The 13,692-nt window shown below is 41.7% G+C and overlaps 1 protein-coding gene across 1 annotated transcript in view; it reads right to left on the reverse strand.

The window, feature by feature from the left end:
* The window catches only part of MEI4 (meiotic double-stranded break formation protein 4), a 170,001-nt gene that overhangs the window by 61,520 nt on the left and 94,789 nt on the right, over positions 1-13,692 (reverse strand). The window contains exon 5 of the mRNA XM_083177166.1: positions 5,616-5,744. Within this exon, the coding sequence (XP_083033292.1) occupies positions 5,616-5,744 (129 nt within the window). The remainder of the gene's footprint in view (positions 1-5,615; positions 5,745-13,692) is intronic.

A 13,692-nucleotide genomic window follows, 5' to 3' on the forward strand; every position in this document is an offset into this window, starting at 1 on the left:
GCCATGCATTACAATGTATTTTATGTATGTTTGTATTTCTTATGTTTTTACTGCACTTGCACTTTGGTTATATTTGTTTATGATTGTCTCCTAGGTTACAGCATACTCCTGTCCCGTAGCACGGTCGGGGGAAGAGTCAGGTGACCACGGCTGGAGCGTGATGACGTCACGACGTCACCGCTGACGCGGTGATGCGGCAGACAGGCGACGCCGGCGGTCGGTCAGCCCCGCGACGCACGGTGATGACATCAGGACATGCTGTACTGGGGGGTATAAGGTGAGCACCGATTCACTTCTTTTGGCTTGTATCCTGATGAAATTTGCGTCCCGCAAATGAAACGTTGACAAAGCAAATGCCGTTTCTGTCTGTTTATTGGCCTGAGTGACACCTACAAGTGGTATTATATATATATATATATATATATATATATATATATATATAGATGGGTGACGACCGGCACTTGGTACATTGAGTATCAGCGAGGAGGTGCCTTCCACAATAATAATATAGCAACGGTTTTCAAATAAATGAAGACTGGAGGCGGCACTCTCAGTGAAAAAAATGGCAAACTTGTATTCAAATCATAGTGAAAAAAATCACAGCAAAGACTGTGTCAGCATTGGTATGCAGTGGCGTAACTATAGCTCCGCAGCCCCCGAAATTGGGGGCGCCGCCGCGGGGGCTGCGGGGCTATAGTTACCCGCGGTCTGCGTCTCGTGCGGCTCTCTGTCGGGACCTTCCTGACGTCACGGTCCCGGCCAGCTCCTGCTGCAATGAAAACTGACAATTAGAAAATGGCTGCCCCCATACTGCAGACAGTTTTCTGTCTGCAGTATGGGGGCAGCCATTTTCTAAGAGTCCGTTTTCATTGTAGCAGCAGGAGCCGGCCAGGAACGCGCCGAATAAACGTGCGGCGGGGGGGGGGGCAAAAAGTTAGTTACGCCCCTGTTGGTATGTCGACAGTTTCGAGGCTTGCGCCCCTTCCTCAGGACTGCTGACTGTGCAACATAGTTAAGTAGCAAAAACGGTGAGGTGCAGAGAACAATAGACAAGAGCAAAATTTTGATTTAAATACATAAGCACACTTACGTGATCCTCAGTGTACACTCTGCACCTGCACTCTGCACTCTGCACCTCACCGTTTTTGCTACTTAACTATGTTGCACAGTCAGCAGTCCTGAGGAAGGGGAGCAAGCCTCAAAACTGTCGACATACCAATGCTGACACAGTCTTTGCTGTGATTTTTTTCACTATGATTTGAATACAAGTTTGCCATTTTTTTCACTGAGAGTGCCGGCTCCAGTCTTCATTTATTTGAAAACCGTTGCTATATATATATATATATATATATATATATATATATATATATATATATATATATATATATATGTAGCGGGTGGTGCGGCACTCAGTTCTGTCAAAATGCAAAAAAGACGACAGGACACTGTCGGTGTGTCAACGTTTCAGTGCTTTAATCGGCACTATCATCAGGATACAAAGGACATACAGTCAATGTGGGCTTTATATACTATCACTCATGTGTGGGTTGTCCCTCCGGCGCCTCCCCCCGCCCTGCAGGGGGTGAGTGACGTCACAGAAGCACAGCCGTTTAAGATTACATTGCACCATTACATGTCTAAAAAAGTCATACTATATAGGTATAATTTATCATGGATCAATATACAATGTAAATCAGGTGATTCCATACAAAAATATATAATAAATATACAAGTGTAAAAAATTGTGAAAAAATGCAAAAAGCAAAAACAAAACGTGCAAAAAACTATTTTTGTATACATGAAAAAAGTGAACAGTGCTAATGAATTATATTATACCAAACCATATATTCAATAATTCAAGTATGATATTAAAGAGAAATATTAAAAACAATATTCAGCACAGCAGATTATAATGTGGATGAAATTCACACAAAAGAATATATGCAACAACTATGCAAAAAATAATCTAATGGATATGATATTAAAAAGCTGCAAAGGACAAATACTCATTTAACCCCCTAGGGGCCAACACACCTAAGCGGTAAATCCACTCACTCTCACGTTTTAGTAAAGCCCGACATCTATCTCCCCCTCTGTTGGGGCGATCAACTTGATCGATGATGCGATACCGGAGACTGGTTAAGGGATGTTTTTTCTCTAGGAAATGGCGCGCCACCGGCTGATCACTGGTCCCCGATGCCAGTGCTGCCCGTATGGTGGACCGATGGCCCGCCATTCTTTCCTTAAATTTGCATTGGGTCTTACCAATATAGGTAAGACCACAGGGACAAATGAGCTGATAAATAACGAACATACTGTCACATGTCAAATGTTGTTTTATGTAAATTTTCTTCCCCGAGTGGGGATGGTTGAAGCTATTACCACTAATCATAAATTGACATGTGACACATGTGCACCTAAAGCACCCAGGTTGGGCTGACAGAAAGTGTTTTTTGGCTTTGTATTTGGTGATATCAGATTTCACCAACAGATCGCGAAGGTTAGGACCTCTGGTGTAACACGGCATAACTGATGTATGCTGAAATGGCAATGTTGTGTTAGTTTTTATAAGTGGCCATTGTTTCTTGATAATTTTTTATATCTCCTCTGATCTATCATTGAAACTGCTCACCCACGGCAATCGCTCACCAACAGTAACTTTCGACTTTTTGGTGAGTAAATCACTTCGATTCATATTCATCACTTTATCTCGGGTTTTTTCGAGAAAGTCCCGGTTGTACCCCCGTGATATGAATCTATCAATAAGTACATCAATTTGTCTGTATGCTTCCACCGTCTCAGAATTGATCCTTCTCACCCGGATCATCTGAGAGTATGGAAGACCCATCTTTAAGGATCGTGGGTGGCAGCTATTGATATGCAACCCCGTGTTTCGATCAGTGGGTTTGTGAAACACTGTAGTGGTTAAACCTGTCTCATTTCTTAGTACTGCTACATCGAGGAAGTCAATCTGATCTTTCTCGATGCGCAGAGTGAATTTGATGGGACATAAAGTATCATTATGTATTTCAATTAATTCCAGTAATTGATCTCTGACCCCTGACCACACAAAGAATACATCGTCGATGTATCGAACATATGACGAGGGACAACCCACACATGAGTGATAGTATATAAAGCCCACATTGACTGTATGTCCTTTGTATCCTGATGATAGTGCCGATTAAAGCACTGAAACGTTGACACACCGACAGTGTCCTGTCGTCTTTTTTGCATGTTGACAGAACTGAGTGCCGCACCACCCGCTACTTCTATGACATGCTCAACCACGAGCTGTGAAGGCACCAGCGTAAGCTTATCTAAGCAGAGGGAGTGCCGGTCCTCCATGGATTGTATATATATATATATATATATATATATATATATATATATATATATGTCTAGTGTCTGAGTGTCACCAAAACACTGCCATCTGTTGATGACAGAAAGTGAGACTACAAATCTTTCTCTCTCACACATTAACTACCTTACTAGCTTTCAAAGCACCTGCTTTGAGCGGGCTTACTAGTATATACTAAATTGCAAAGTGTGGCCAGGAACAACATATGGTAAATGCCAGTCACTGTAGTTACATTATGTATCTCCTATAGTGTGATTGGTCTCATTGGGGTGTGATGGAATTCCTCTTGGATTAAAGAATTAGGATAGTTGCCACTGCAAGTATACAAAATATGGGGCCAGATTCAGAGTTAATCGCAAAAGCAAAATCTTTCTCAAACAGGCAAAACCTTGTGCACTGCATGCAGGTGGGGAAAATGTAACATGTGCAGAGAGAGAGTTAGATCACTCCTGCTGCCATAGACTTTGCATTGGAGACCTGCGGTTGCAAGTAATCGCAGCCTAGTGGGTTATAAATCTCCCACGATGCATATACATTGTGGGAGCAATCAAAACAACTACAGGAGAATACACATATGTAATTCCATCCTCATGATTACAGGTGCCCTTATAGGTAGGATAGTGGAGGGAGGGGGATGTTGGCTGTAACTGTGTTGCCATTGGAGAGATTTGTAGGTGGTTGGATTGAATGGAAAGAAGGCATCTTCAATCTGTATGTCTGAGTGTCAAACACTAGCAAAGAATCTACAGTAAAGGCTCCACTTGTGTATAATTTTTGAAGTGAGTTGCACTTTCAATTGTGTTTCAATAGGATATCTACCGACAATATATAATGTGTATCAGGGCAGCCACAGTACTGTGACCTAGGGGTTTATCTACTACGGGATAGGTTTTCTTTTTTCTTTTACATTAATTTTAAACTAAATGAATGGAAAGTTCTCTCACTCTCTCTCTCTCTCTCTCTCTCTCTCTCTCTATCTATCTATCTATCTATCTATATATATATATACACACATTCTGTATATACACATTAGAAGTGAATTTGATTGATCTAACCGTTATAATTATCATACTGTGTCACAAAATGCCAAATCAATTCTGCCATATTAAATTAACTGCAACATTTAGTATTATAATAGAAAGACTAATCAGTGAAAATAAAATATTCTGCTGAAGTGAAAGAAAACTACAAATAAAATAAAACTACAAATAAAATAAAATTATAAAACGTTAATTGTGTGAACAATAGGACAATCATGCTCTAAAACAGTATTACTTTTTTATAATAGACACAGCTTTTATGTTTTCCTTTGTTTTGAAACATAATTTATGTTACTTGCAATGTTGTTTTTTCTAAAAGTAGAAGCAAAAACATTATTTTTGTCTAAATTCAGTATAAGACAATGATAAATAATAATCAATACATTTGTAATGTGTCAAACTTAATGGGAGGATTCAATTGTTAAGCCAACTATTTCTCTTTTAAGACGCCCAATAGCATGTTATATGGCTGACAGTAAAAAAAAAATTTCCTTTCAGCCTCCCATCTAATATTGCCGTATGGGTATCTAAATGTCCGGGTTTGCATGCTTTTGATTCCCAACCTTGGGATTTTATACAAATTTATTCTTGCACCTCCGGAGGGTGCAAATAAATGTGACTGCCGAGTGTAATGGGTGTCTATCTGAGAAACATTTGAATAGCTCCAATAGATGCCAATTACTATAGACAGTAATCATAGGCATGTGCCATCAGAGGCGGAATTACCATTGGTGTAGCAGGTGCAGTACACTGGGGCTCCTGAGGACTAAGGGGCCCAATGCTGCTCATGTCATCCTCTTCTGTCACCCACTCTTCCGTCCTGTCACACGTTGCCTCCCCCTGGCTCTCCTTGTCTGCGGCCTGGATCACGACAGGATCACGACAGTCCACGGCCATTATCAGCAGAACGGGCCCGACAGCTTCTGAAGTCGGGCCCATTCTGACGTGATCTCGCATCAATGCTGTCGTTAATGACAGCATTGAATAGGGAGCTGCCGCTATTTCCGACGTCGGAAATACTGTAGTGGCGGCACATTGCATACCCCCCTTAACCTCCATAAACCGTCATTTCAATTACATCTCACACATATTGTCACACATTTCCTCAAAATTTCCCACTTGTGTATCAACCTATTTCACCTACAGATTTTAAACTTATCAGCAGTTGTAAAGTGCAACAATTGCCTCTTGTTCAGGCTTACATTTAAACATACCTGTTGACAGAGGATATCATCTACAAAATGCTTGACCTCAGCAAAAAGGAGATTAATTAATGGTGCTCGCATCAAATGACATTTCCCTAGTTGGGTTAGACATTCTACCTTGCACTGCAGCATCTGAAACTGAAAAGATCATTTTTATCACACAAATCTGAAGACAAGTAAACTCTAGTTTTTTAGGATAACAATTTCCATAGGCTCAGTTTGTGGATCCTCAACAGATTTTACAGTGTGCTGGAACGCTTTCCAAGAGAATAATGAAGTCCCAAAGAAGATATCCCAGCATACATTTTACACCAAGGACATCTTCCTGGGACTCTCTTGGACAGCATTCCAGCACACCATAGAACTGGGAAGGATCCACTTTTTCTAAGCCTATGGACATTGTTATCGTAATCCTCTAGCAGTGAAATGTGATTATCATATGTCTGGACAGTGTCTAAATACAACAGGAGTCATATACCAGCCTTTGGTCTATTTTTGTGGTCCGGATGCAAAAATAGAAACAAGTGAGAGAGATACAGTACCTATTTATCTCCAATAATATATGGGAATATAATTTCTTTTTAACTTCATTTTTTAAAATAATTTTAATATATAAATACAAGTTTCTTATATCAGACAATCCACTCAATACTGTTTACTATTTACTATATCTTTTTTAGGACTGCTTTTCTTTTGTACAGCAGATAAAAGTAAAAAAAAAAAAAAAGCTTTTTATTACTTTAGTAAGCAAGGGGAGGCCCTTTATTTTTATAATATAATATCTATAAAAAATATATTTATCAATAAAGATATACACACCATTAAGCTAAACCATGGGGAGCAAGTGCGATTGTGTGCATATAAGTATGATGCCTTAGATAAAGCTGCAACTACAGCAGTGAAATGTGTGAATGTACACTTGGCGTTGGAGATTTCAACTTAAGGACCTCGTACTGGTTTGGCATTGACTCTACCTTTCATTTGGGACCTCCAGAAAATTCACCCTGTGCATTTAGGAACCATATATTTTTACATTGAAAAACCAGATTGCGTTTGCCATGTAATTGATTGCTGCTTTACAAAAAAAAGAGAAAACTCTACCAAAATCTCTCACTTTCTGTCAATGGAACAAATTAAAAATAAAACACATTCAAACGTGAGAAACCAAGCAAAATAAATTATTGTATCTGCACTATAAGCAGCAATGCCTTCTGCAACTATTAAAATTTCAATTGTTTTACAATACTGCTGTCATGAGAATCAAGTTCCGCTTTTACTTCAATAAGAGGATTTAAGAGCAAAACATATTTCTTGATTAGTGCTATGCATCAGTAAACATGTTTCTGAATATCAATTCTCTTCTAGGAAAATTGGGACCTATTAGTTGATTGAACTATACTCCACCTTTTGTTTTAACTACAGGTGCCCATACACAGTGCGATGAAATCTAGTACTAAAACCATGAGTAGCACAGACTTTATGTGCTGTGCGATGCGATGCCCGTGGGAGCGCGCATCACATTGCACAGCACCATTGTACCGTGTATGGGCACCTTACCGTATATTTTCTCTGTATCTACACCAGTGAATATGCAAATTATATCAAATCACAGAATTGCTATAAGAAGTCATAATGTAATTTCATACTCCAAGGAGTTATAGGACTGATATCGTTGTTGGACGACAGATTTGTCCAGTACTTTTCCACACCTGAGAACTATTTATGGAGTATTATACACAAGGAGTATGAATTTACAATGTCCATGGTGATTCAGCCTACATTTTTACTTTGGTTGGTTTGTTCCCATAGACATTTTTTTTTCTTACATTCATTGCAAAATGTCAGCATTATACTGTAGATTTTGATGCTACCCCTGAGAAAGTCCTTTTAAGGATGAAATGTGTAGAGATCTGGTGTTGTGTCCACGCACTAAAAGTAAGGAATGCTTTGAGAAGTATATTATTATGTACTGTTTTTAAGAACACATTGTTATTTAACTACTGATTGGCCATTTGGTCTTTACTGGGTGATCTTTGGTGAGCAGGTTTGTTTCCAGAAACACCCCAGACATACCAGTCTCAACATTTGAATACCCTGGTTGTTCAAAGTAGAAAGGACTCCTTTACTGAATAAGAGACAAAATATAGTTTCAAGGACTGGACATTATTTGGCAAATCTATGAATTGTTGATAAATTCCATATCCAATGGCAGTGGCGTAACTGTAGAGGGGGTAGGGGAAACAGCTGCTATGGGACATGGCAGCTTGGCGGGCCCCCAATACAATCCGCTGCACCCTCTTCATGTTTCTTGTCATTTTTTTTTTAAATACTGTTGCACAGGAAGTGCCCCCTTTAGTTGCGCCGGACATGCCAGCATCTGTGACCTGGGCCAGGAATTGAGTGCTGAAGACCCAGCGCCGGAGGGAATTGAAGTCCCGATGCCGGGTTTGAGTGTTCAAGACCTGGTGCCGAAGAGAGGCAGCCCTGGGATGCCAATGAGAGGGAGTAGAAGACCCAGCACCGGGGATCAACTCCTGAAGACTTGGCGCAGGCAGAGAGGGAGCTGATGCTGTGGAGAAGGAGCTGAAGACCTGGCACAGGAGATTGGAAGCCCTGTGCTGCTGGCGGTATATGCCTTGCTGGAGTTACCGGCTCTGCTTGGACAGAGCTCCCCTCTCATCATGTTCCTCCCCTCTCACCCTCGAACCCACCCTTTCATCCTCTACTCTACGCCCCATCCCCTCTCCCTTGCTATACCCTTTCCCTCTCATCCGCTAACCCCTCCTTCTCATGTCCTCTACCCCTCTAAGTCCTCCCCCTTTGTCCTCTACCCCTCTCGTCCTCTACCACCTCCTCCTCTCGTTCGCCACCCGCTCCCTCTTTCATCCTCTTGTCCACTACCTGTCCTCCCCCTCTCATCCTCTCCCCCTTTCATTCTATAATCCCCCTCTACCCATTTATTTTCTATCCTGCCTTCCACTTCTGTCCTCCACCCCCTCCCTATCTCATCCTCTATCCCCACTCCTGACACCCTCTCTCAATTCCTATCTTTCCCTGGCATCCTCTTTCACTCCCTGTCTCTCCCCATTTCTTTCTCTGCACACTTACTCAGTCCCTGTCAACCGCTCACAGTCCTCATCGCTCTCCCTTTCTCTCTTCCTCCTCTCTTTCTCTCTCTTCTTCTGACAATCTCATTCCTGCTCACACCCCTCCCTCTTTCTCTCTTGCCTCTTTCTCTATCTGACACCCTTTCTCTCATTACCACTTTTTCCATGCAGCATACTCTCTTTCCCTAACCATCCCTCTCTCTCTTTCTCTGACGTCCTCTTTGAAGTCAAATCAATTCAGTGCATTGTGAATAGCACCATGAGAGAGCTCCCTAGGATATCCAAATCAGCATACTGTTAATTCCTGACTAGTGGATTTCAGCTCACATCCCAGCAGTGGTGTGAGCAAAAATCCGACAGAACTATCTTGGCAATGATGTTTTATGCTCTAGCCAGGCGTAAAGAGCATCATGGCAGGGAATGCCAGTGTCACGCGCCGCTGCGGCGGTGCACGGCGGGTACTGTACTCACCCGGCCATGCCCGTCGTCGGCTGGCTTGTGTCGGCCTCCATGACAGGGGTGGTGGCAGGCAGAGGTCCGGCAGTGTTGGATGGCAGCATGAGAGTCTGCGGCGTGGTCCCGCTCTTAGGCTATAGACGCCGGGAGACCAGCACCGGAATCTTGCTTGAGGGTAAACAGGGGATTGGGCCAGGTCATGTGTTTCCACCTGTTCCACTGTGACTGCCAATGGCAGCCGCCCTCTATGCATATAGGGGATCTGCCTAGGCAGCTCAGTGTAAGTGCAAACAGTCTTCTATGCCATGCACTTCCTGGAAGGCTCCTGACTTATCATGCCCTTGCTATTCCCGATGTGTCCGTCAGCTTGCTATTGGCCATAGACCCCATCGCTTCATTCCAGTCACGCTGGTCGCCAGCTCCTCCCTGGAACTTCTGTGTGCTACCTCCTGGATTCCCAACTTAGGTCCCACTCCTGAAACTCTCAAGAATCCGCTTCCAGTATTTTTAGGTCTCAGTCATTCTCCATAACTCTTTCAGTCACCGGATCCATTTTTGTTGCCATCTTTCCACTTCTTTATCTGGACATTCATTATCATTGTTACTGGACTCTGCAGATACTTTATCTCTTCTACTGAAGCACCCTAAGTATCTTTCAAGTATTTAGCAAATTGCTATTATTATTATTTTGCCTGCCTTTTTCTCAAAGAAGTATTTGAGTACCTGTATGACATCGTTTATTAAACCCGCTCGTTTTAACCCTACTGCTGCTGCCTCATCTCCAGTCCCTGAGCATCACACAACCCCATCTGAATCTTCAACCGTGACAGCCAGTACTAAACATTAAACTACTAATCCAGCATCCTCTAACATAACATAGTGCACTGATTTGAATAGCACCAGAAGCTCCCTCTCGGTGCTACTCATACTGCACTGAATTAAATTGTCCCTCTTTGCGTTTTACTCTTCTGCTCTGAAATTATTGACCCCTCTGTCTATCATTCCATCTTCTGACCCCAAAGAGGCGTTGTAGTGACAATGGTGTGTGTGTGTGTGTGTGGGGGGGGGGTTGCTATGTGGCACACAAAGAACTAGTTATGCCCTCGTCCAATGGTATAGCGCCCTCTTGATTCTATTTTTTTTCCAAATCATAGGCAGTGCAATGGGGTCAAACATGGACCCCAACGTACAAAAACATCTTTTTTTTTGATTGGTCAATAAATATAGGCCAACCAGTACTAGTAGTAATAAAATCTTTAAGAAACTTTGGTCAATAAGTGCATCTTACTTTATACTAATTTAAAATACAACAATAAACACATGATGTCCTCTTACACCAGGGGCCATAACCGATTAGACATCATGGTTAAGTCAGACATTACTAACATACTTTCTGTTTCTATCCCAGTACTCCTGCTAAATTAGGATGCAATAGAGGCAGTTGCACCAGGTACCAATAACTCATTTCAGGTGATATGTTTTATCACCTGTTATCCTGTAAACAAATATGATATAAGGCACAAATTAACCAGCAACTCACTTGCCACAATTAGGTATCATATGATAGATCATGTCTTTGATTCAATATGTGGTGGGAATAAGCCCCTTAAATTGAGAAGTGAGGCAATGTATATGTGTTTTAATACCATGGTACCCAAAGTGTTAAATGAGCAACTTAACATGGCTGTGTTTAATTGAGTGAGTTAGTGATGAAAATATTACTTATTTGGTAATTATTATATCATCAGTAATTAATGTCCTTATATTTCTTGATTGTTTATATATTTGTTGTTTTTTTATGTACTTTGCTTATGATCTGGTATTAGGTTTGTTATTATGCAGCCTGCTCCATGGCTAAAGATTTGCTGTGCATTCCAGCACAGTTTTGGGACATCATCCAGTGATATACGTACCTGCATCCTTGGGTGAACACACAGAAAGAAGTATAGAGATGACAACTTCATATAAAAAAAACCTATAGGGGTAGAGGAGGGCATGGCGTAATACGAAAGGAGGGGGGCAGAATCACAGGAGGCAAAGGCAACTGCAGAGGATGCAAGAAGGTGAGTATTTAATATAACCAGATGCACACTAACTTCAATAGAACCTGCAGTTCTCAATAAGGGGTTAGGATTTGTGACAACTAATAACTTTCATTTATTTGAATGGAAAGTAGATCAATATTGTTTCAATAGACAACTATGTCTCTGTGAGTTGTTTGGAAATAAAGACACAACAAGCACAGAAAATGGGACAACTAATATCATCACTTATAATAACATATTTCGGAAAAAGTCTATATTTCAACAATATGATAATTCATGGTTACACTAGAGCAGTAGAAAATCAAGTGGCATCTAGCCAGAAAAATCCTTGCCGTTTTCACAACAATTTGTCTAGAGAGGAATGGTCCACACTTAAAGTTCTTAGTGGATATAAGGATGTTATCTTTAGACCCACAGACCAGGGGCTGTAGGGTAATTGCTCTCGATGTAGATAAGTATGTAAGTAAGATTTACAGACAGTTATCTGTTAGTGATAAATATGAAAAGCTTACAAAGGATCCCACTGAGGTATACACAAGAGAGATGATAACGCCCCGGAGAGGTGCCTAAATTCCGGCATTACTGATATCGATACACATTATTTTAATGGTGATTTTTTTCATCAGAGGTTAATTACCAGCATTCTGCTTCCAAACTGTCTCTAATATCTAATTCCAGCTTGTGTTCACTAGCTCTGACAGGTATGCATGACATACACAATAACAAAATGAAGTGTCATACTGTATATACAAAACAAAATACTGTTTTTCCAGGTATAAATAAATGAAAAACTCAATATTTAATCAAAATTATAATTAATTATAACTGCCTGCACACCTAGGTGTTTGTATTGCTTTTTAAATCCAATGGAAATCTTTTTTTCCTGCAGTTGTCTAAATAAAACTGTAAAATAATAAATCAGAATAGGCTGATGCAAACTTAACACAATATAAAATGAATTAGGTACCACAGTATCAGCTAGAGCAGGGGTGGGCAATTATTTTGGCTGGGGGGCCGCTTCACACTTCCAGTAAATATTCGAGGGCCGCACACAAAATTATATGATATATATATATATATATATATATATATATATTATATATACACACAAACAGTATATTTTCACATATCGTAATACAGGCTGGCAGAAGCAGCTTCTTACTTTTAATTTTTAAGGGTCACTATTTCCATAGTTGATGCGATGTGCCCTGCACGAAGCAATCCGACATGGGCACTCACCCCACCATCAAAACCAATCACTGCGCACACCTTCATCACTTCTCCATCACTGCGCAATCCCTCATAGCATCCCCATCACTGCGCAATCCCTCATAACATCCCCATCACTGCGCAATCCCTCATAGCATCCCCATCACTGCGCAGTCCCTCATAGCATCCTCATCACTGCGCAATCCCTCATAGCATCCCCATCACTGCGCAATCCCTCATAGCATCCCCATCACACCCCCTCATTTCCTGCCCACCACTGTACCCCCTATCAGCGAGCACCCTCTGATCACCCAAAATTACTTCACATTTCATTCATGCCCCTCATCACTGCACTTCCTTCACATCCCTATCAGAACATCAAGCACCAAAAAACTGCAGCCACCTGTCAGCGGGGAGCCTGAGCGAGAAGAGCCAGGACAGGATGATCATGCAGGACTTTCTGGTGCCAGTGCTAGCAGTCGTCAGTCACACCACAGGGCTAAAAGAAATGCAGTGCCGCCGATGTCCGACTGCTCCCGCCCCGGTCAGCATTACTGGGAGTGTAGGAGGGGACGCGATCACACTAACCAATGGCGAGGAGGCAGCCCCCGCGTCACCGCGTTCCCTCCCACACTCCCAGTAATGCTGTGCGCGGTGGGCGCAGTCAGGCATCGGCGGCACTGCACTTCGTTTAGCCCTGCAGCTGCCGGTTAATTGACAAGCGGCTCAGCTACTGTAGTTGGGCCGCTTGTCATAGTGATAGAGGTCAGTGCTGCGGGCCAGACCTGAGCGTCTGGCGGGCCGCATCCGGCCCGCGGGCCACCTGTTGCCCACCACTGCGCTAGAGGTACCAAACAGAAGTGGCTAAGGTACACTACTAATGTTGTCATTATCACATACTGGGTGAATTTTAATAGTATGATAGATTCAGAAAGTGAGAGATTTGGTAAGAAATCTCCAGTTTTTTTTAAATCGGCAATCATTTACCAGTTTGATCTCTCACTTTCTGAATCTCTCATCCTATTTGATCTATCACTTTCTGAATCTCTCATCCTATTAAATTTCACCCACTGTATCATTAGAACTTTCAGTACATGTAGGATACATTAGGTTATACTTAAGTAAATATATTGTTACTAAACTCACCTGACACTTATTAGCCCTGTTTATCGATCCACACATAAGGTGGTAAATTCTAACATATCCTTAAACTAGTAAGCCCACTTGTAGCAAAAGCTTCAAAAGCTTCTGCTACCTTCTGTGTTTGTG

This window comes from Crinia signifera, chromosome 3, assembly GCF_055691185.1.
Source record: "Crinia signifera chromosome 3, ASM5569118v1, whole genome shotgun sequence".
Classification (NCBI taxonomy): domain Eukaryota; kingdom Metazoa; phylum Chordata; class Amphibia; order Anura; family Myobatrachidae; genus Crinia; species Crinia signifera.